A 25,243-nucleotide genomic window follows, 5' to 3' on the forward strand; every position below is an offset into this window, starting at 1 on the left:
GACGTCAGCCATGTGGAACACGTGAACAACAAGGTGCAGTCAGATGGTCCCCAAGGTTCTGAGGAGGACAGGTCAGCCACAGTGACCAACCATGCTCTGTCTGTCTGTGTGTGTGTGTGTGTATATATATATATATACAGTATATATATATATATATATATCACCCATTCTTGAGATAAGGGACAAAACCTTTTTCAAACTGGATTTTTTTTTTTTTTAAGATACATTCAAATCAAATAGATGTATTTGTAGACACAGGTCTCAACTACCAATCTTGAGAAGGAACAGGTTTTTCGCATAACATTTCTTTCTAAAATGGGACATTTATGCACTTAATACCTGATTCATGTCAACTCCGTCAGACACACTAAAATCCCTTTTAATTGAATTTTATCATTTCAACAATAATATAAAGTCCTCAGTTATCTTATAATGGCTTTCAGTAATCAAGTTAAGTAATACAAATCTTTTAATATTATTTTGTTCCAATATCACACTATTATGAAATATCCAATTTCTCAAAACTGTCATTTCAACCTTTATTTTCAATATTATAACATGAAAACCATGTAAAAAAAAAAAAAATCATCATTACGTATCATTTCAGTTGGTGTTTCAATACATAAGCACAAAAGATTTGACAGCAAATTTTCTATTTCTTTGGAAATTAACAAAAACATCACGGGACGAACGTCTGACGGAGTTGACGAACATCTGACGGAGTTGACAAGTTTAACTGATTTAGGTTCTAGACCACCTAGGATCTTGATTCTGGTGACTAATCCCACATTTTCAAGGATGAGGAATACAGTGGTACTATTTAGATTTGCCCTGTGAACATGGCAGCCATTTTTCAAAATGGCCGCCAACTTTCTGTTATTTCCCAATAACTCAAGTTCTACACCACCTAGGATCTTGATTCTGGTGACTAATCATACATTTTCAAGGATGTGGGATACATTGGTACTATTTAGATTTGTCCTGTGACCATGGTAGACATTTTTCAAAATGGCCGCCAACTTTCTGTTATTTCCCAATAACTCAAGTTCTACACCACCTAGGATCTTGATTCTGGTGACTAATCATACATTTTCAAGGGTGAGGAATACAGTTGTACTATTTAGATTTATCCTGTGACCATGGATGGTAGACATTTTCAAAAATGGTGGACCTGCTATTATTTTACCAATTTACTCAGGGAATATTATCAGAATAATATAAAATCTGTGAATACATTTCTTACCAAGAATTTTCTTCACCAATGTTTGTAAAGGTGTCTACTAACATATCCCACATTGGTTTCTATTTGACCACCCTAGGGGCATGTTTGACAGCTGCTGAAAGTTGGGTACCATCAACAACCAATATAAGGCTAAATGTTCTAAATTTCATTATGCTTTAAGTAGCATGTGGCATGTCAAACTAGGGGCTTTTCATGATTCTGGATCCATTCCAAGCATTAGTTTTGCACAAAAAACACTACGTTGGCTAAAAACGGCCATAGCCATCATCACAGATGTGATGAGGTCAGCACATGTCGGCACATTTGGGCAAGTGGCTATGGCCAAACAAGGGGGTCTATGGCCAAACTAGGGGTCAAACTCCTTGGGCTAAATTTGGTGAGGTGAGCAGTGAACAGTGAGCGAAAGACTGAAGACAGAAGATTTGGCTTCAGGACCATCAGGCAGGATGTGCAGACACTGAAGGCATCAGTGTCTTTCTCTGTGTCCCCAGCATGTCAACCAAAGCAATGTTACCAAATCAAAGGAGCCTTCACCTCATGTCACCTGGGGCTGGGTGAGCAATCGTATCCTGTATCTAAACTCACAACTAAATACAGACACTTGGCCAGACTGCCGTTTGAAAGGGTCAAACCCCTCATCCTGATTGGGGAAGACCACCCCACCTAATCACACCAACCGAACAAGTGAGGTTGGGGCCTCCAGGTGGGCCAGCAGCCATCTGCACAAGACTGGGCTGGACCCTGCAGGAAAGCAATCTCCAGCCAAGACAATGTAAGTTGACTATAACAGAGCCCCAGAACACAGAGCTCAGGAGAAGGATGGAGAAACACTGGCAGGAGGCCACCAAGATACAATGCCCCAGAGACCCAGAGTGTGCCACCACTGGCAGTAAGGAGATCAACTGCTGCAGCAAAGATGTCATGAAAGGCAAGTCTCCACCAAAAAAAACCCTGAACCTAATCGGGGTGTCAAGAGACCAAAGTTTCTCCCCCACAGTTCCCTGCAGTGGCCAGTGAAGTCAAACTGTGCATCTGTACCTGAAAGGGGCAAGTCAAAGGCCAGAAAGCCCACCTCCTTTTAATGTCCTGTCAGTAGAAACTCAACCTGCACCTGAAATAAGCCCTTACCTCTCCCAGAGAAAGTTCATCCTTGAAAATGTAATGATTAGTCGCCAGAATCAAGATCCTTGGTGGTCTAAAACTTGAGTTATTGGTAAAATAACAGCAGGTTGGTGGTCATTTTGAAAAACAATGGCTGCCATGGTAACAGGACAAATCTAAATAGTACCACTGTATTTCTCATCTTTTAAAATGTATGATTAGTCGCCAAAATCAAGATCCTAGGTGGTCTAAAACTTGAGTTATTGTAAAATAACAGCAGGTGGCGGCCATTTTGAAAAAAAAATGGCTGCTATGGTCACAGGACAAATCTAAATATTACCAATGTACCCCACATCCTTGAAAATGTATAATTAGTCACCAGAATCAAGATCCTAGGTGGTGTAGAACTTGAGTTATTGTAAAATAACAGCAGGTGGCGGCCATTTTGAAAAATGGCTGCCATGGTCACAGGGAAAGTCTAAATTGTACCACTGTATTCCTCATTCTTGAAAATGAGGTCTTAGTCACCAGAATCAAGATCCTAGGTGGTGTAGAATTTGAGTTATTGTAAAATAACATCAGGTGGCGGCTCTTTTGTAATATGGCTGCCATGGTCACCACGAGACAAATCTGTGATGGCCCCATAGCCAAAAATGTTCCTTAAGGCATGCTCTAACTGTGTGCCAAATTAGAATACTGCCCATTATTCAAAAACAATAATTTTATTGTTTTAGGAACACTTTTGTCAACTCCGTCAGATACACGTCAACTCCGTCAGACACAAAATCTGACGGAGTTGACGTCTGACGGAGTTGACAAAATGGCATTTGTTTTCATCTTAACCCTCTTTAGTACAATGTAGCCATTTTGTTTTTGCTTAATTTTGTTAGCTAAACCTAACCCCTAAACTAAAATAATAAACATTATTTTGGAATTCTTAACAAAGATCATAAAAATGTGCAGACGGAGTTGACATGTAAAAGCTGTGACCACATTGTTATCAACATTGTTTGTTTAAAATATCAAACAATTGAATGCTTGTCAGACAAGGTGCTCCACTGTTGCAACAAATATAAATGGGACTTGGAAAAGGAGTCTTCAGGCTAAATCTGTCGACAATATTTTCTGATTAATTTAAGACTTTTAAAAAAACCTGACGGAGTTGACGGAGACGTGGGACGAACATTTGATATGAGATATTTAATAGAAAATATAAATTAAAATTAACTGTGTATATTATTTGCTATGTTGTTGACAATCTACTTTAATTTAGTATGTATATTTATGTGATTGTGACAGTATTAGACACTTTTTTGGCAGTTTGAAATTGTGGCCACTTGCTGGGGACAGGCTAAATACAGGCCTTTTTGGGTACAGGGCCTGCTTTTAACTAATTCAGATGGAATATGAAAACAATTATAATGAAATTAAGGGCATAATAATACACAACTGTATTACACTTAACTTTGCAAGTGCTTTTATTTTTATGAATTAATTTATTTTTTACATAAAATAAGGCTCTTATGTGTGGGACATGTTTTTTCCACTTTTGTCCCTCATCTCAAGAATGAGTGATATATATATATATATATATATATATATATATGTATATATATACATATATGTATATATATATATATATATATATATATATATATATATATATATATATATATATGTGTGTGCAGGCCAAAGAGAACTTCCCCAGGGAAAGGAAGGGACCGCACACTCCAGAGACACAGGACAAGATTATTTATGCTTATTTATCGCCGTTTGGCTTTGTCAGGTGCTTGCATACATAGATCTATATATATATTATATATATATATATAGAGAGAGAGAGAGAGAGAGAGAGAGAGAGAGAGAGAGCACTTCTAGGCCTGTCAGAAGTGCGTGTACAAAGTTGTAATTGTTCAGAGAAGAGTGTTTGCTCGTTCTCTTCCCAGCAGCAGAGTGACTGTTGGCTGGCCAGTTCACACCAGACTGCATTGCTTCCAGGGGGAACCAATTAGGAGTGACGCCGTGGCACTGGCACACACTGAGCTGGCCGTGGCCTCATTACACTCCCACACGCACTCCCCTCATTTAGACGCATACACATACTGTGGAAGCTTACACACACAGTGAACAACATTAGCAGACTCCGTCTGCTCGGCCTTCTAAACGGCACGTGAACTCATTCTATAGAGCCCTGGCCCCCTGCAATCAAGGCTCAAAGATAGATATCCAACATGGGGGAAAGTTCCTGTTAAGCCTGATCGCCATGCGCCGAAAATGGACGATATAGTACAAGCTCAACGACTTTGCAACGTGTTGTAGATGGGCTATTTTTGCCCTGCGATGGAATTAAGCCTAACCCTACCCGGGGTCGACACACAGTTTCTAGCCTACATATAGCGCTATTTATTCCTTTATCTGTATGTATGGACACAAGCGAATGGATAGAGAGCTCGCCTGGGTGGGAAGCAGAAGGTCCCTGGTTCACTTAATCTAATTGCTCCCCCCCCCCCCACCGGTCCTATGTGGGCAGCACTCAGGTGGCCTGGGTGAAGCTGGAAATGTAATTTCCCCTGCAGGATGGAATGGTTTAATTATATAATAGTTTGACTAGACTTTCTGAGTGTCTGATGTAGCTCTTTTACAGCAATACCAGTGGCATGTCAGTGGTATCTCCTGAACTAACAGAGGCGTATAGCAGGAGTGCACACCAATAGTGGGGAGGTGCTGACCACGGGAGAAAGAAGGAGAGGTCGCACAACTCTTTTAAGATGTTTAGGCACAACACGCCTTCTTCAGGGTTAAGACAGGGATGGTAGAACTGCACATTTATAGAGACCGGGACATCAGGGAGCGTGCCTCTAATCGGGCCAACATAACACCCCAAGTGGGTAATTAGTTGCTGGCAAATATATTGTGAAATTATTTCCACAGCACACTTTCCCCATCCAGACCGGCGGTGACTAAACTCTAGAGCTACTGTACTGTAGCTGTACTGTACAGCCTTTTATCTAATTAAACTATGACGTTTGTGGATGAATTATACATCGACCAGTTAACAGTCAACTAGATTAGGAGCCTTAACAGCAAAATGCCCATTTGTAGATCAGCAAGAAGAATACCCACATGGCCACTTAATACATTATTACAATGGCCTTCAGTGAAGCCATATGGTTTAGATTTCATTCCTTGATACTGTAGATACTAATAGTTGGTCGTTCATAATTAATAACAGGTGTGACAAGTTGACATGGGAACCAGAATTAGATTACAGCATTCCCGTTGAAACGATGGGTTGCACTGCAGACGTTTTCACTACTACTATTTGTTGATGACATGCATGTATTATTGTGTTAACTTAATATTCTATGTCCTGTTGAAGTCCCCGGGACTGTTTTGTCTTGTACCCTTGTGTTATTTGCATTGTTTTCTCTAATAAGTATTCAATCAATCAAATGTAGCCCCAGCCATGATGGAAGTCAGTCAGTCAGTCAGTCAGTCAGTCAGTCAGTCGGTCGGTCAGTCAGTCAGTCAGTCCGTCAGTCAGTCAGTCACATTGAAGTAGAAACTGGACACTCCAGCTATGCATGGGGAAAGGACCAATCACAGAGCAGAAAGAAGAAAGAGGCTGAGAAGTAAACGGTCATCACATAAACGCTGACGCACAGACGCACCGCCCAACCAACGCTGACGCACAGACCCACCACAGCACACAGAGCTCACACAGAGCTCACACAGTGCTCACACGCACGCACGCACGCGCACACACACACAGGGGTGTTGTGTAAGCGCCAGTCAGAAGTGAGAGCTTTGACTGACACCCTTTAAAAGGTCTAATCCAGATTAACGCAGATCACAGGCTGCACACACCCTGTGGAAACTGTTCACGCTGAGTTCGTGCACAAACATCACACACACACACACACGCACACAAACAAGTGCCTCCACAGATGTCCACGGGCACCAACCGTGGAAGTCCTACCTATCCAATTCTGCTGTAACCCTTAAGAAACGGATCTGATTCTAGTGCAAGTAACACCACTGAGGGGTGAGTTTACACACAAGTGAGTTATGGAACCGTGTCAATCCCATTACATCACGATCACAACACAACAAACAGCACACTGATGCAACTGGAGGCCACACATCACTTTCCCTGGAAGGCATCAGCCAAGAGCCAGACAGAACTATTGAGCTGACCATCCGTCATTATTTCACCTGTTTGATGTCATCGGTTTTTATTTATAGCAATTATTATGCAGTCCCGATTTATACCCACTGTTAACCTGGCATCCCGTTCTGGGCATGCATGTCATTATACGTGGATTCTGTGTTTAAAAACATTGCCATGGCTCAGCGGTCCAGGGCCATGGCTCATTAGTCCGGGGCCATGGCTCAGTGGTCCAGGCACCTTCTGGGCCATGGCTCAGTGGTCCAGGGCCATGGCTCATTAGTCCAGGGCCATGGCTCAGTGGTCCAGGGCCATGGCTCAGTGGTCCAGGCCTGGGCCATGGCTCAGTGGTCCAGGCACCTTCTGGGCCATGGCTCAGTGGTCCAGGCACCTTCTGGGCCATGGCTCAGTGGTCCAGGCACCTTCTGGGCCATGGCTCAGTGGTCCAGGCACCTTCTGGGCCAGGGCTCAGTGGTCCAGTGGTCAATGGGCCTGGGCCATGGCTCAGCGGTCCAGGCACCTTGGCTGGCAATCCAGTCTGGCAGTGTGCCAGACTCCCGATCCCGACGGCCTTAACTGCATTTCTTCCCCCTCCCCCCCCCCCATCTCTCTCCCCATTTCCTGTCAGCCTACTGTCAGTCCCTCCCTCCATAAAAAAATATAAAATAAAGGCGAAAGCCACAAAAAGAAAACCCATTTAAAAACATTGCCAATGAATCTACAAGCTCACAACGCATGAGGGAGTGGTTAAATAAAGCAATGTCCCGTGTATGAATTGTTTATCTCTGAAAAGTCTGTTGTTTATTCGTTTTTTGCTGTTCACCCAAATCAAAACTCTCAACATATCGGTCAAAACATGGATAATCCACGGTGCTGCAGTTCTCTCCTAAGTCTGGATCAGCATGATCGTACGCAACGATCTGGCATCAGTTCAGTCTGGTTTGTACCCAGGCAGGCTCAGTAACCCGTGACCACAGGAAATGCACTCTCTCTAATCCTCCACAAGGACCCAACTCAACGTGGGTTGAGTTTGGGGCCCAGGGGCGTGCACACATAGACATCAAAGGGGTCTTCAGCCCCTGCCCTTTAAACCCGTCTGTAAAACAACTGCCCTCTCCTCCAGACCACGAATGCAGCATTTACTATGGTGAAAGAAATGCAAATGCCCCTCCTCTCCTCTCCTTTCCATGCCATACGCGAGAATTGCTTTTTTCTGAACTCTCCTGATCTTGAACGCAGCATTTTGCATTGAAAGAATGAGTTGTCATCGCCACATCTCCAGTAGCCTATGAGTGCAAGGTCGCGCCCGGAAAATAGCTGATCTACAAGCTCAACGTGCCGCGACGTGTTGAGAGCTTGTAGATCGGTTATTTTCTTCCAATACAGTCAAGACACTCTCCATATATGGCCAGTACAGAGTTCATTCCATATGTTGATCTGAACCCCCATGCCAAAGCGCCAGCGCTCGCCCAGCAGTCTGTCGTCACCCAGGCGGATGCGTGCACGCGACCTCAGGGCGTCTTACTGGTTGATAATATAGTGACAGTTAGTATAGCTTGGTGTGGTTGCCCAAACCACTTAAACCCCTGTAGTGTTGGAGCAGAGGTTCTACACGTTTTTGGCTGGGGGGAGTTCGGGGACCCCCTGGAAATGCTTTGGCCATGTCTCGACTGCCCTTCTTGAGTTACAACTGTACTTAGACCACTTTTCCATGGTGTAAGACTACAAGCTCACAATGCGTCGCATTGTGAACTCTTCCCCCCCAGAATATCCATGCGGGGCGAGCTCCAAAAGTGGTATTTGGCATGTCGTTTTTCAACACGCCATACCGTTTTGAAATGGTTTATACCACTTTTAAAACGCAGGGCTTAAAGCCCCAAAAACTCCCAAGACTGAAAATTATTTTTTTGCAAATCTGCACTGATGCCATTAAATGACCCCTCAGGACTGAAATCAGTCCCCAGGACTGAGAACTTTAAGCCCTGAAAACGGTACACTGTTTTGAAAAAATTACCACTTTTAAAACGATATTCCATTTTTGGAACGGCATACCACTCCCGGGAACGGCACACATACCGGTTTGGAAAGGCACATTACCGCTTAGAAAAACTCCCACTCCCTCAGAAATATACGTCCAGGGTTCAGGAGTGGCGAAAGCACTGGGAAAACAGCCCATTGTTTCTTCCTTACGTAAGAGTTGGACAGATGTTTCCTATCTCCATCACCCTCTTTTCATCATCCTACTGTTTTCTCACACGTGCACGCACGCACACAAAAGACACGCTCGCGCACACACGGAGCGCCCATACTGGCACGGCCAGTGTTTCTCAGGCCCCTGAAACATTTACAGCACAGTCATGCATAATTTACTGTCCTCAGACACTGCTGCAGGACGGATGCAGAGCGGGACCATTGTGTGTGTGTGTGTGTGTGTGTGTGTGTGTGTGTGTGTGTGTGTGTGTGTGTGTGTGTGTGTGTGTGTGTGTGTGTGTGACAGAAATGAAATAGAGGGAGAAACTACGTACGGTGAAAGGGCAAAGGGACAGCTGATTAGTGGACGTACGCACACGCACACACACACACACACACACACACAGCTTTTGTAAAGTTCACAGTGGGATAAATGGAACAGTGTCAGGCCTTTGTGGCGGTTGTGCGAGGACAAGAGGAATGTGTGTGTGCGCGCGCGTGCTTAAATATCCCTACTTGTGTCTGCGCGTGCATGCGTGCACGATCGAGAGAATGTACGTGTTAAAGTGAGCATTCATGTGTGTTGCATTATGAAAAAAAGAGGGGGGGGGAAAGCGGAGCCAAATGCCTTGAGGGTATTTCAGCGCCAGCCGCCTGTAACTGGACCCTCCCCCCCCCCCCCTCCCCCCCGACATGGACCGACCCGCTCTGTCTGGATGAATGGCAGCGGCAGATACCATTAAGCCCCGAGGTGGTCGGGTGGGGGTGGGGGGGCCGGCAGAGAGAGAGGGAGAAGTAGGCCAGCTAATAGTGTACCATGAGGATCCTTTCATGTAGAGTAGAGTAGATGGCCGTGGAAAGAAGGAAAGGAGTGAAAGGCTTGGAGGGGGGCCGGGGCCGAGGGGTTAGGGTGGGGGGAGTGGGGTTGTAAAGCGTGGCAGTAACACTGCCAGGGGTGAGGGGCACGCTTCCCACCGAGACCACCCACCGTGCTATAATACCTATAGTACCTATAGTTCTCCAAGTGGGCTAGTCCGGAGACCCCCGGGGGTCCTTGAGGAGGGGGTTATCCAAGGAGTCCCCCACATCATGCAGCTAAATGGGTTCGGATAGCATCAAAGTTTAACCACTTTAAAGGTCTGGAGTTCTTTTTTTAAGGATTGACCTCAATTGCACCCAAAAAAAAAACGGAACTTTGAACATTCAGTGGATTTTCTGTTGGTCTGAGTGGTTTTCTGAATAATTAGGCTCAAACCTCTGCCTGTGGACAGTGATGTCACTTAGGAAAATATGTGACGTGTCCGTGTAGGATCTTAACCTGTGCCATAAATCGGGGGTCAAAAGCAGGACGTTTGACCTTTCACCTTTCATAAAGGAAGTAATTCCAAGAACTTTTCAACTAGATTGCGTTGGGTGTAATGTTTCATTCACTCTTCCAACATGGACAGTGTGTCATGGTCATAGAGTAATAAAAGGATAGAGACCGAACCGGAGCGTTAGCCCCGCTATTCATTTCAGTGGAAGTTGCTCCGTGGCGTTTTGAAGCACCCGGAAGACTGCCGGAAGTATAATTATACCTCAATGGCTCGAGTGAGCGGCAGTTAAGCCCAGGACCTCAAATGTCATACATGACGTCATGAACGTCCGTCCGTCCGTCCACCTCCATGAAAGTGCTGCAGTTCCTCTCTTCGCCAGTAGGTAGTGGCAGCTTCAACGTTGGTTGGATAGCCTTACTGGGGGCGTGGGTCATGGTCTTCTCTCCATGCTGCTGGCATGCTCTGAAAGCACGCCATGCACCAAACAGTTGACCTCAGGCATTTTGTGCCTTTTGTGCATTTGCTCCTCTGTGTTTGGGCCTCTAATGACATCAAGGCGGTTTGATTTCCTCAAGAGAACATAATGTCACCAAGCAGTTTAAGACGGTCGGTGGTGACTGGTGAGAAATATGCTTTAATTGCATGATACAACAGTTGTTCTCAAACGTTTTCGTGTCAAGGACCCCCAAATTGATATTTTGGCCTGCATGGACCCTTCATTTGAAAATGTGTTGTGGGCTTGTGGCACCTAGGCTGTCGTACGACGCGGGTACGACGGCCTTTGTCGCGTGTCACTCCCCATCTTTCTCCCCCTTTCCTGTCTGTCTACTGTTCACTTCATCAATAAAGGCATAACCCCCCCCCCCCCCCACACACACACACCTCCCCAAAAATAATCTTTTAAAATGTTTTGTGGTTGGGACCCCCAGAAGAGAAGATTTGTGTTAAAGTTTTCAAAAATAGCAGTACTGTACAAGCTTGCATAGCTGTCAGCTTGTAGATCTTTTGAATAGCAGATGGGGACCCCCTGGAACCTCCCAAAGGACCCCTGGGGGTCCCCCGACCCCACTTTGAGAACCAATTGTTTGATACAACACTCGTATTAGCCATGTTAAACATTTAAAGTCTATACATGTCTTTGTATTTGCCAAATAGTGAAAATAACCAATCTTCAAGCTCACAACGCATCATGTTGCGATGCTTTAGTCATCTTGTAGATCGTCTATTTGTGGCAAATGTCTTCTTGGCGATATGCCCAGAAAAGGGACCACTAGGGTTTCGTTGTGCGGTTTAACACTTGTAGCGCAGTAGTAATCTAACATCGGAGAGAAGTCTTAATCCTGGATTAATCCTAGTTTACTGATCTGTATGGTCTGATCTGATGCTCTCTGACCGAGTGATCGTGTGTGTGTGTGTGTGTGTGTGTGTGTGTGTGTGTGTGTGACTGTGTGTGTATATATATATATATATATATATATATATATCACCTCCTGCTCAGCTGATATTATCAAACACAAATATCAGATCTACGTTTCCCAAGAGGAAAAGCATGTATCTGCAGATTATATCAAAAGCAGAGCCATGGATTCCTCCAGCCATCCACCCCGTGTAAATCCATTCTATACCCTAAGTACGGGCAGCAATTATAAAGTCAAATAGAGATACAAAAATCCATATATATGGAACAACACATTTACATACATTCGATATAATTCGACCTCAGAAAGAAACCGATTTATTTTCATTTGAACATATTTCTTTTCAGTATGTGTGTATAGCTCACTGGTTCTTAAAAAGAGAGGTCCACCAGGGACCTTCCTTGGGCGTGGGTGTGTGTGTGTGTGTGTGTGTGTGTGTGTGTGTGTGTGTGTGTGTGTGTGTGTGTGTGTGTGTGTGTGTGTGTGTGGGGGGGGGGGGGGGGTTCCATAGTGAAAAAGGGTTGAGAACCACTGGTGTAGCTATTAAGAGACTACTTTGTGCTAGCAGGTAATATACGAGGTCTGTGATGCGTATGAAGAAACGTTGCCGTCAGCAAATCTGTGTGATCATTATTTCACCTTCTGTTGTAAGCCTCTGACACTCACAACCTCTCTCTCTCTCACTACCTATTCTCTCTCACTTTCTCTCTCTCTCACACTTTCTCTCTCTCTCTCTCTCTATCTCTCTCTCTCTCTATCATGCACTGCACATACAGCTGACTGTCTGGGACCATTGCACTTAATCTCCCTCGAACAGCTGTGTGCGTGCGTGTGCACATTGTGATTTGTGCACAATGCGCATGCGCATGCTTATAAACACATGCAAACACACACTTGCGCGCGCACACACACATACACTCTCACACAGTCTGTCTGTCTGCCTGTCTGCCTGCCTGCCTGCTATGTCAAAGAGTTGTGAAAGTCGACGTGAAAAAACGAAAAGGTAACTCCGATGAATGCCATGCCTGGCAAACCAAGCTAAATGAACACTCTGGTCACTGATTACATTTAAATCAGAACTGGTGACCTGACAGTAAAGCCTGCATGTGTCTCTCCATGGTGATCACTGTTTGCCACTTTCAGAGACTGATGCTTTGTCAGGTTGGTTAATTGGTTTCCATTTCTTCGTAGGCACTGAGCCGGATTATTCTTGAAGCAAATTAAAACAGCAACCGCTGGACACAGATGTCAGTGAATGTTGGTTTTCATGTTCTGTTCAACCCATGAGGAAGACTATATACAGAAGAGAGATCTGGAGTGAACCAAAGTTACGAAATTGAATATGAATATTGCACTGAAAACCATGTATTATTTCATCTGCCAAAGCAAAAAAGATGCTGCCTGCCACTTTATATATTGAAACAGGTCGTTATGTTGGGTTGGATGAAGAAGATCGAGTCTGCCAAATGTGTGATCTCAATGAAATAGAGAATGAGTATCATTTTGTGTTGTATTGATTATTTTTATTGGAGGGTCAGAGAAGAGCTGTTTAGTAATGTAAACTATGCTGATATGATGGATATGAATGATTTATTTGAAAGAGATCTATTTAAATTGCAAAATATACATGTATAAAAAGCCTGGAACCCGAGTAAAAAAAGCCATGTACAGCCAGTAAGGGATATGCATGTTAAGTTGTGTTTTGTTTTGCTTTGATTTGTTGTATTTTAATTTATGTTAAAACCGGTATAATAAGAACTGTATATCTGAATCAGTGTAACTGTAAGAAAGAATGTCATATAATCCCACGAAAGATGGGCCACGAGGTGGCATGACACTTAAATAAAATAATTAATCCGTTAATTCATACCACATAGACGAAACGTTGGTTGTACCTTTGAATAAATATTTTGCTAAAGCTGTGCAGCCTCATCCTTTTCAGCACATGTTGGCGTAACACATGCAGTATAGCCTACTGTACATACAGCCCCGCTACCACTGTACGTCTTGGAAAACAGAAGGCTTATATACGCTCCCATCTGAGGCCATTTAATGAGCATTTGTGTGCTTTGCCTTTGGCTTGATTACATAAATGTCAAAAAAATCTATTCTATTTAAATTCAAAGGAGCTTTATTGGGATGATAAAACATACGTTTACATTGCCAAAGCAAGTGTCAAGACTGAAACCATTTAAGAAACGAATGTGCTATGACATATTGCAACGTTCTAAATACCCGTTTTGGGATGGGTATGAAGTAACTATTTTGAAAATAAAAAGCAGTCTCCAATTCTCCCAGCAGTTTTTGGTTTATATTTGCCATGTTTTCTGCATGTCATCTGTGGGAAGTATGTTACATTCTCTTACATTCCAGGCTATTGTCTCCACTCTGCCCCTGCTGGTCTGTGTATGCGATGTCTGGACTATGACCTGGAATTCAGGCCTATACCATTGTGACCATGGTATTTGTCCCGGTGAGGACCTGGTGATGACGACATGCCACACTAACTGTTCATTGTGTTCACTGTCCAAAGTTTTGTCTCCATATTATACAGCCTGGCACTCTGGCACTGTTAATTTCTTCCACTAAAACTATGACTTTTTCAATGACGAAAACGAAATAAAAATTAAACCATGATGACGAAAACTATGACTAAACTTTTGACTTTGTCAAAAGACATTTAACTAGACGAAAACGTTAGGGAGGACTATAGTGGACACCAGAGATCCAGTATAAGACAAGTATATTTATGCTTTGTTGTGCACTGGTGTTGACGCCCGAAAATAGCAGCTTACAAGAGCTAGCAACATAATGATGTAATTATAGTGCTTCATTATATCCCTTCCCCCTATTGCCCTTTGACTTTTCGCGCACGCACAAACACACACAGATTTGCACTCCACTGAGGACCACACGTCACTGTTCTATTTTCAGTTACCGGTAAACAACAACAAAGAATACAGAATGTACAATTTAATGGAGCAGACTATAGCAGAGGGAGGCTCCTGATGGTTCCTCCTCGTGTCTCTTATCTTATATGTTCTCAGCCTACTAGAGCGCATAGAAATCAGTGCATAACTGCATGGTTAAAGGCAAAAGTAGAGGTTTGGTTTGCTGTCAGCCAGCGCTCAACCACCTGAACCTACAGGGCATAGCAGTGTGGTGGTGCATTTCATGGTGCCACCGATCGAAAGCCCATTCATCGCCAATTCCTCAAAGAACACCCGGCCAATCCCTACCTCTCAGTCCCTTCTCGTCTCCCTTTCTCTCTCTCCCCTTCTCTCTCTCTCTTCCTCTCGTCTCCCTTTCTCTCTCTCCCTCACCCTCTCTCTCTCCCTCTCTCATCTCAGGGAGAAGGGGGAGCCTTCTCTCTCTCTCTTCCTCTCGTCTCCCTCTCTCTCTCCCTCTCCCTCTCTCATCTCAGGGAGAAGGGGGAGCCTTCTCTCTCTCTCTTCCTCTCGTCTCCCTCTCTCTCTCTCCCTCTCCCTCGCCCTCCCTCTCTCCCTCTCTCATCTCAGGGAGAGAGGGGGAGCCTTCTCTCTCTCTCTTCCTCTCGGCTCCCTTCTCTCTCTCTCCCTCTTGCCAATTCCGCCAATTGGCGAGAGGTTTTGAGGAAACAATTACTAAAACTATTAGTTAGCCTCTGCCTGTATCTGCCACTTATATACCGTATAGCGGGGTGTCCCCTGTGGCACACCCGTACACGATGCATCCGACGTTAAGAGGCCTTGGTGGAGAACGCTGAATGCAGTCTGTTACTCTGCAGTTATTTACATGAGCTAGCAACTATCTGAATAGTCAACGAGCTAGAAGTGCAGACGTAGAGGTGGTTTTTCAGACTGCGACGGAGAGTGAAACCGCAGTCATCATTCCACACCTGAATTACACTAACACTGGCTTATTAGCCAGGCTAGCAGTACAATACTTCCATTATTGTCTCCACCAGGCCAAAGGCATGGGGAGAGAGTATGTTTTCCACTCCGTCTGTGTGTGTGTGTGTGTGTGTGTGTGTGCACCGCTGGCCCCATCCATGCCAAACTGTGCACACACACACTCCCTGGATGCCAACAAGGAACCTCTGCCCCAAACATTACACAACGGCCTGTTATAGCGCCACCATGAGGCCGATTTGGGCAAAACACGTTTCTGTTCATTACACACTTCATCCATACATCACGCAATTCGGTATACACAATCTCCACATAGTCATGTGATCAACACGGATCTGCACCATTTCCCATATTACATCCTGATTGGCTAAGATTAAACATATATATATCACAAAACAACTCTCAGATCAAGCTTACAAAACATGAGTCTAGGCAATTGTACACAAACAAACTTACAGGAGATGGTTTCAAGCCAAAAACAGAGAATGACAGTAGCAGCTAGCTTCTGTGTGTGTGTGTGTGTGTGTGTGTGTGTGTGTGTGTGTGTGTGTGTGTGTGTGTGTGTGTGTGTGTTTGCTCCTAGGCTGCTGGAGAAAAACTGACTTCTGCTGTCCTGCACACCTGAAACTACTGAACCCCAATTGGCTCCTGATTACACATCAAAGCTAGGCTAAATTCACACACATCAGGGGGGTGTCAAACCTATCTAATAAACTGAATGACTGGCAGTGGGACAGCACATAGCCCATGCATGCTTACATTTTATTTGTGATTTGTGGCAGTGAAATTATTAATGAGGTTTATAAACTAAAGTCCAGTTGATGCAGTATGTTGCTATAAGACATATATAAGACTTATAGCAACATGCTAACTTCAGTAATGTGCTGCACTGTTGATGATAAACTTTAACACCATCTCCTCCACAATGTCCAACTCACTGGAGTGGAATTAATATCTGTTTTGTAGACTGGCTGCCCGTGTTTGTGTGTCACGCGTATCATTAGCAGTTCAAATTGGTAGCATATGTCAGCAGCAGGCTTGAAATATCCAGTTAGTTTACAAATACTGTTTTCAATATTTCCAGATCATGTTGTTCTATCAGCTCCATGTCAAATTTGTTTCACTGTAAAGCTCATAAAAAGATTTTTACTCTGACATCCATCCACGACAATATGCCAACTATGCACCAGGACTTGCAGGCTGATACTGCAGGCATGAGGGAGGCAACCAGTCAACAACCATGTTTTTAAACAAATCCAAGCTTTTCTGTTTTCGTTTTTCACGTAATAAGTGTACATATTTTTGGCAGACAAAGGAGGGCCCAGAATCTATCACGTTAACGCCAGCGCGCTACGAGCTTGTATACTGCTCTTTTTGAAAGATTCAAGAACCACTGACATAGAAACATAGCTTTTTCAGAAAACTGTCAGGATTTAGAAGACATTTTCAGAATCTGATCTCAGGTCAGAACTTAATATATAAAATGTACATTTGGAAGGGGGGAAACTCGGTGGCAACTGTGAATGAAGCCCCTAGGCTTCAGCCCAGGCAAGCCTGTGCATTAATAATCCACCCATGGATATGAATTCTGTATGACAGAGGTTCTCAAAGTGGGGTCTATAGGCCCGGGACCCCCTGGGGTCCTTAGAGGAGGTCCAGTGGGTCAGGAGTGGACTCAGGATAGTCAGGAACCAAATGGGTCCTGATTATCAGTCTGTAACTACAGTGTACAAATGTTCTATTTGTACACTCTCAAAGTTATGGGGGGTCTGTGGCCTAATATGCATACCAAGCAGGGGGACCTTTAAATTAAATTGCTTGCGAACCACTGATGTACTATGGAATATGAATGTATTGACAAATTGAGAATAAATTATTATATTATTATTATAAAATACAATGAAAGTACTTTCAAATTATATTAGTTGTAGGAATATTGGTGTAACTTAGTGACACGGCAAAATAAGTATGTGTGTGGTTGGACCGTTGGAGACAGATTCTAATCCAGTCCTGCGTCCTTTACAAACACATGGTGCGTCAGTGTGGTGTGCCAGGCTTTATTTCCTGCTCTGATCACCCGGTGAGAGACAAGCCATTGGTCTATACTGCCTGGAACCTGGGGATGCTGACACCTGATAGGCTGGGGGTGTGTTGTGTTCCCATGGGGACCCAATGTCACCCAAGCCGGGTGTGTCCCAAGAATCTGGTGTGCAATGTCATACGGTACTGTACATAGATGACCCACGCACAGCTGGTGTTTGGTCGCGCAAAATTCAACGTGCACATGCGCACATTTCTCAGGAAACCTCCAGCTCAAGTGGAGTTAGGAGGTTTTGTCCATCATGGACAAGAACAGCTGACGATGTATCTCCATGCCTCTGCAGCTGCTCTGTCACGCATGGGGAGAGGGCGCTAAATCGTTTGGCAGACAATTTGAGGATCCAATGGAGTTAGCTGGTTTTGTCAGAAGCGCTTTTTAATACTTTTCATTGGTTCAATATTTTTCTAACCAACACACAGACGATAAGGGTGTTCAATAATAGAGGGTATGCACATCGATAAAAGTGAACGGCAAAGTGAGTTTAATGCCGTTTAACGTTGTTTAATGTAGGACGTTTCTCTTTGTACAGTATGGGCTGTCAAGGCCAGAACGTTTCCGCATAACTTCCAGGTACGATGATGATGTCACGTGTAATCGTGCATACCCTCTATACATTTATGCATGCATGTATGCACGCATACACATACTGTACACACGCAGGCAGACATTTTCTGGTCTTCAGAGGACATCAAAATGTTATGCCATTTTTTACCCTAAACCTAAAAACCTGAGTTATATAGTGTTCTGGTGTCACATGCAGAAAATAGTTGATCTAAAAGTACACAAAACGTGTCACAGTGCGATGTTCGACAACTAAGTATAAAAGTGATGAGCGGGGGAAGACACGGCTTCTGATTGGCTGACACAGGGGTTGGGGGAGCACTCGGCTGTGTAAACATAACCCATAAATGCCTAATTTTAACTCTAACCCCAACCTTTTTCCTAATTATACACCTAACGGCCTAACTGTCAAAACATTACACTTGTGTTCTCACGGTGTCTATTTCTAACACTATAGGTTACTATGGGGACATTTAGTCCTCACAACTACAGACAGACACGCACGCACGCACGCACGCACACACGCACACACACACACACACACACACACACACACACACACACACACACACACACACACACACACACAAATGTGGCATCCACAGACACACCCACAGACAAATGCAGAGTAGTATCACAAACACACAGGTGGCATGGTTAACGCCGAGTCCTCCCCACCTGTGAGAGCATATATAAATATACCTCCTGGAAATAGTACTAGTCAGTCTGAGCACCCTGGAAATAACAGAGAATTAGTACCCTGGAAGACAGCGTAAGGAGGGAGATGGGGGAAAACACACTAGTAGACTAATGCTGATCGAGTTCAGTTCACACTAGCAGTTACAAACTAAGCAACAGCCATTTTCAACATACAAACTGATGCCCGACACTTAGGGCTAGTACAAAAGTTACGAAAAAATAAGTTTCAGCTTTGTTCAGTGTTCCGGTGATGCCGTGTTTTTGTTTATGCCGTTTCCACTCATCTCTTCTCTTCCACTAGCTCCTCGCTCCCACATCTTATTAACATGTTTGACAGTACGGCAGTACAGTCAAAAGAGCTATAAGGATAAGTTAACACAATGTTTCCATTGTGGTCAGACAGACAGACAGACAGACAGACAGACAGACAGACAGACAGACAGACAGACAGACAGACAGACAGACAGGCAGGCAATTGTATTTGTTTTATCTCTGAGACTAATCTATTTGTGTGTGTCTGTGATTGTGCTGGGCGTTGCTGAGAAAGAGCACTCATGCTCAGCATATATGCCCTGGGTAAATAAAGTTTAAAAACGTGTTAAAAATAACCTACACAATAAAATCCTGAATTTAATTCAACGGGTTAATTTGGTTCAATGTGCACACGCAGAGTTACAGACATGCAAGGGTCCATTTGATTCCTATAAATCATTCAACTGGGGACCCCCTGAACCCCCTCAAGGACCCCTGGGGGTCTGTGTACCCTCCAATGAGACAACCAACCATCCTCCTATGTACAGTATGGCATATTCTAAACAATTGACCCATGCAAATTACATATTTGTTATGCTTCAATGTGAGTGATACTCATTAATGATACTCATTAACTACCAAACACTGACCAGAACAACCTATCTTCTGTTCACCAACATTGATACCAGACTTGTACTCTATTTGCTGAAATCTTTAAACCACTTAAACTCTGTAGAATGGACCGGAGTTGGCGCTGTACTTGGGACTGCTTTTTCCCCATTCTACACCAAATCGCTTTGCCAAAAGTCATCAGAGCCTGGATTCCAGCCTGCTTCTCTGCGTTCTGAGATTTGTTTTGTCAATCTGCTACTCAGTCTGGAAAGGGTCCTACAGTATCTCCAAGGTAGGCGGGACATGTAAACTTTTGGTGCTGGTTTGGGGGGAAAAACACCAGTTGGACGTTGTATCAATGTGCACTGTGCAGCTACTGCTGTTGCCCTGCAATGTATGTATCTTTCAACTAAACTCATCCCACACAGCTGTCAGTTTTTTTGTAATACTGAATCTGACAGTGGACTGTCACTACTGAATACAATTAGTGTTTACTTTTTACCGAAGGTTTTACTCGAGAGTAAAACCTTCGGTAAAAAGTGAGAAGCATGAACAGAGTGGCGCTGGCTGATGACGTATCAGCAACAACATGGCTACGCAACAGGTGACGTTATGAAATACGAGTCAATTAACAGCCTACTGGCCAGACTGAGTAGCGGAGGAAGAGGAACTAAACAAATCTCAGGAACGCAGCGAAGCAGGCTGGAACTCAGACTAGTTTTTCATTTGTCCGTCACCTTGGTGATGACCATGGCATGATTAAATCGCTTTGTATTTACTGTCTGACTCTCCGAGTCTTCTCATTGCTGACTGCGGAGCTCCGTCGCCTGCTGGACAGCTGTGTTTTTTAATTAAAGCTGGAAGCTGAATTCACACCCTCGTCAACGTGGCCTTGAATGGAATCCCATGCAGCACAGCTCCCTCTCTCCCTGGGGTCTCCCATCATGTCCTTTCTACCGCTTCCTTTCCTCCCTATCTGCTCAGATCTTTTGTTGTCCTTAATAAGTTATGTCCTGTTGTCACATAACAGGAAACACTGGTTGTCTGGCTGTACTTTTAGAAACTAAAGGGGGAAACATGGTCAGGACCCATGTGTGGGACTCGGACAACTTTTAAGGCGGAAGTGAAAATAGCTGACCTTCACTGCTTGGGTCCCGGGCCGGGGAGACATATTTCTCTTTTGGTCCACGGACTAAAAAGTTTGGGAATCACTGTTCTAGACTGCTGACTGTTGAAACCGTATGCTGCGCTGGGAAGTTTCATTTTAGCACATTCTTGATTCAAAAGTATCTCCAACTTCATATTGAGATCTGACTTTGAGTCATAAACAAACAAACAAATAGGTATGCCCACGATATGGGGCCACTCATGCAATAATGGGTTCCTCATGCACAGAAAGGCCTAACTCCAAGCTGGGACAGTACAGTACAGTACAGTATATGTGAGAGGGCGTGTGAGGAGAAGCAATTGATTGGTTCCATGTTAAGTCTGGCACATCAGAGCGATGGTGGGAGTGAAAGTACAGGAAGAACATGTCCCACTGCGCGATCAAAAGCTGCTATGGCCAGATGGGGCTAGAAAACCGGACCCAATCATCTGTGAATGTGGAGAAGAGGACCATGCCATGCAGCACTGCCTTGTCTGCCCTCTGCTACTATCCAACCAGTGCAGCTTAAAAGATCTCGCAGAGTTCAATAATAATGCGCATAAGGACTGTGTAAAGAAATGGGAAAATGTCATCTAATCACATAAAGACAAGGAAAGAAGAAGTGATTCTCAACCCTCTTTCACCCACTTTGATATTAAATCAGGCTACGTACAGACCCGCCATTACGTGTGTCTCTGCAGGACCCCGAATCTAATCCAAATTCAAAAGAAGTCTTTTAACTCTAGGAGTAAATGGAATTACGACCTATAAGGGACCCTTTGTTCATTCCTAACTATCAATCATTTACTGTAGCTGCATGGCGACCACCCTGGACCCCCTCAAGGACCCCTGGGGGGGTCCCCAAAACCCACGTTGAGACCAACTGCCATAGCAACTGTGTACTTTGTTGTGCAATGAATGGCGATAACAGCCGATCTACAAGCTCACAACTGTGTAAGCTTGTAGATTGTTTATTTTTTTGCTAACTTTGAAAAGTTTTGCCCAAAATAGGGATGCCAGGTTGAACGTGGTTAAATTGAGGTAATTACTGTGATGAGGGGGTTGGTGGGTTGGGGGTGCAGAAGAGAAGAGGAGAGACTATAGCAGAGAAACAGACGAGGCCAGAAGACAGAGAGAGGGGGTTGTGTAACTAAAGGAAGCCGATAGGAGGGGCTAAACACATTTTTGGGGGTTTGGGTGATTATCATGGCATCCTAGCTGTGTCATCCTGTGTTCCTCCATAATCTCTGTGAATGCTTTTCAGTCACTGCAGAACAGAAGCTGCCTGAAGTCTCTTTCATGAAACTGTCCCACATTACATAGACCCAAATGTAAGGCCGAAATAAATAGGGCATTGTGTGTGTAGGCCTACTCGCATCGCAAAGACCTAATTCATTGCAGTGTGGACTGTGGACCACGCATGCACACGCACACGCACACACACACACACACACACACACACACACACACACACACACACACGCACACACACACACTATATATAGAATGATGGGAGTCGGTCGGTGGATTGTTGCTTGGTGATGACCAAATGCAGTGAAAATGTTCAATACTTTCTCCACTACATCTCGGATCAAAATATTGTAGCCTACTTTTACTCCACTACATTTATTTGAAAAATGTAGTTACTAGTTACTTTGTAGATTTTGGTTATGATCTATACAAGCACACAATTTGTCGCGATGCGATGCATTAATGAGCTGGTAGATCTGCTATTTTCAAAAGATTAGCATTAGCCTATACTTTTGGTAGGCCTATATACTTAAGTACATTTTCAGAATTACAGACTTTTACTTGTAATGGAGTACAATGTATACTAGGCTACATTGCAGTATACTTTTACTTAGCCTATAAGTAAAACAATTGAGTAGCTACTTTTTCCACCACTGAGCAAATGGAAACCAGGACAACAATGTGATCAACTCATGTCAGGATGTCGTGGCGTAGTGCCGTCCCCCGGTTTCATCTCCATGGCAACCGGAATCCCCTCACGCTTGAAAGAAGTGGAGGGGAGGGGGGGGGGGGCGTTTCTCAATCTCTTGGCGTGAGAGGAAAACACTATAAACAGGCCTTTTTATTTTATTTCTATATGGACTGAGTCACAGAATTGGATAGATAGATAGGTCACCGATTTCACGTGGGTGCTGCCAGTGCCATTGCACTCAGTCACACAGTGCCAGCAAAGTGCCAAACTGTGCCCCCCCCCCCCCCCCCCCCACACACACACACACACACACACACACACACACATTGTAAAAAGACAAATGGTCCACCGCCGGACCGGAGGACACATTCCTTCCGTCCTTGACTCCTTCCTCCTCCTCCTCTCCTCTCTGTTCGAGGCATTGTATCAGTTGCGGATGTATGTAAGAGTAAAACAACATCAACGGAGAGCCTAAATGGATCGAGTCAAATGAACCCGGGGTCCATTTTACACAAAAAATTAAATTACGCTAAAATTGGGCTTTAGACAGTAACTGAAGCCGTGGCTATAGTGTGGAACTTAAGCAAGTTCCTCTTGCAAAACAAGCGGTAACCCCGCATTGTCCTGAGCAGACGCAGTGAGTAGTAACCCGACACTGCAGCGATCCCCAACAGGTGACGGCGCAATAATAATAATATAATAATAATAGGCCTAAAATAACAATGGTGATATATTGTATATATCCCACTTTCTATAACTTCATGTGGGCTCGCTCGACCACCAGGATAGTAGCTCAATAAGCTATACGACTTACCTCGATCCATTTCTGTGCCTCCAGACAGGCGGGTTCGGAGTGGCTCACGCCGGCTTCTGGTGCTTCTGGTGCTGCTGCTGCTGCTGCGGGCTCCTGGTCGTCTGGCTGCGGGCCGTTCGCTCCCGCTTCGCGGTCGTCTCCTCCTCCGGCGCCGGCCATCGCCATCATCGTGTGTGGTCAGTCAGCACAGCAGCAGGCAGGCCGTTTTGTTGTTAACAACGAACGGCTCACAAAATGACCCGACGAGTATAACGCCGGCCGCTGAGATAAGAGCCGAGGTGTCTGTCTGTGTGATGGAAAAGGTCCCGGCTGACGATGATGATGAGGAGGATGCTTTAATTGCTTCCCCCCCCGCGGAGCGTGGCAGCAGCTGACTGAGCGACAATCCGCAATGTCTGATCAGTGATCAATATGATGATTATTTTCCACCGTAAAAATCGGCCGCCGTGCGCGCAGATCAGCTCTCTCGTGTTGCAGTCCACTTGGTGGGAGATGGAGACTGACTGACTGTTCCCCTAGAAGAGCTGCGACTCCCACACTGCTGCTGCTGCCTGCCTGCCTGCAACTCGAACTGGACGCTAAAAATACCCTTTCTAAACGAAACACCGTCTTCCTCCTGTCCTGACTCCAGTCCTGACACACACATACACACACACGCACACACGGCCGCCTCTGCAGCTGCGCGCGTTCGGAGGGGACACGTCGGGAATGCGCACACAGGAATCCGTCCTGACTCCTGTCTGCGGGGGAGTAGGGCACGGAGTGACGGAGCGGAGGGGGGCTTTATTACAAGAGGAGAGGTGTCCCGTTATTCTCACAGACTCCCACCACTGCTGAATTAGGACGCGCTCATATATTCCGTATAGCTTCATAATCATAATTAGAAGCTGACAATTATAAAGTACACGCCTTGCGAAACCGTCGTACGATATAGCCTATCCTATCCTGCTCTGAGCACTTTAATTATTGTTATATTGAAAGTGATTTGGATTTTGGCACTGCATAGGCATAACAACAACGAATATCGCAGCCGTTGTGAAAATAGCTGATTTCCAAAAACAATTATATATTATTTGTCAATTTGATGTCAATGTTTGACCAGTTTTTAGGCCTATATAGTTTGTAAATTATAGGCTATACTTGTGAGTTGTGAATGTGATGCAGTATGCATGGTCTTTTATGATTTCATTGTTTCTTTTTTATTTTCTTTATTTTTGTAAAAGTCTTTAAATTTCACTGTCATCTGGGGTCTGGGATTCCTCCAAAACCATGTGGGTCCCGACTCCCAACCCATGAGAATTCAGACTATAAATACATGGAAATGCCCTACTTATAGCTGTGCATCCTTCTCTACTGTCTTTCCGACAGTCCTCAGCTGACTGTACATGCACCTGTCCATCTGGTGTGTGAACTATGAAGGATCTTGGTTGCTGTTGCTGATGTCAGATGCTATAGGGAGACATGATTGATGTCTGTTCACAAGCACAGCTGTGAGCCATGTGTCTCCTCTCTGTATACTCTGCAGGTTCACCCCGTTTGGAGCTCTGCATGCATGGCAACTATATGTATTGTTTGTCTGTCTCTGTCATATATAGACATATAGCTCCTTTGCTTCATTTGCCATGCAGGGATCCCCATAAGAATCTTTGAAGATTCTTTGAAATGTTTAGAAGATATACACACATCGCATCGCAATGCATTGTTGTAGCTTTATAGCTAGTATTTTCTATAATAGCTGAAGTATGAAACAGGGTTAAACGTGGGTTAAACGGTTCCACATTTAACTGGG

At 44.4% G+C, this 25,243-nt stretch overlaps 1 protein-coding gene across 3 annotated transcripts in view; it reads right to left on the reverse strand.

The window, feature by feature from the left end:
- Window positions 1-24,056, reverse strand: part of LOC308313301 (LIM and calponin homology domains-containing protein 1-like) — a 71,012-nt gene extending 46,956 nt beyond the window's left edge. For all 3 annotated transcript variants that reach the window (XM_080760362.1, XM_080760361.1, XM_080760360.1), the window contains exon 1: window positions 23,455-24,056. In XM_080760362.1, coding sequence (XP_080616488.1) covers window positions 23,455-23,622 — 168 coding nt within the window. In that variant the 5' untranslated portion in view covers window positions 23,623-24,056. The remainder of the gene's footprint in view (window positions 1-23,454) is intronic.
- Window positions 24,057-25,243: the final 1,187 nt, after the last annotated feature.

Source organism: Protomyctophum bolini (assembly GCF_963924005.1).
Source record: "Protomyctophum bolini genome assembly, chromosome: 3".
Taxonomy (NCBI): domain Eukaryota; kingdom Metazoa; phylum Chordata; class Actinopteri; order Myctophiformes; family Myctophidae; genus Protomyctophum; species Protomyctophum bolini.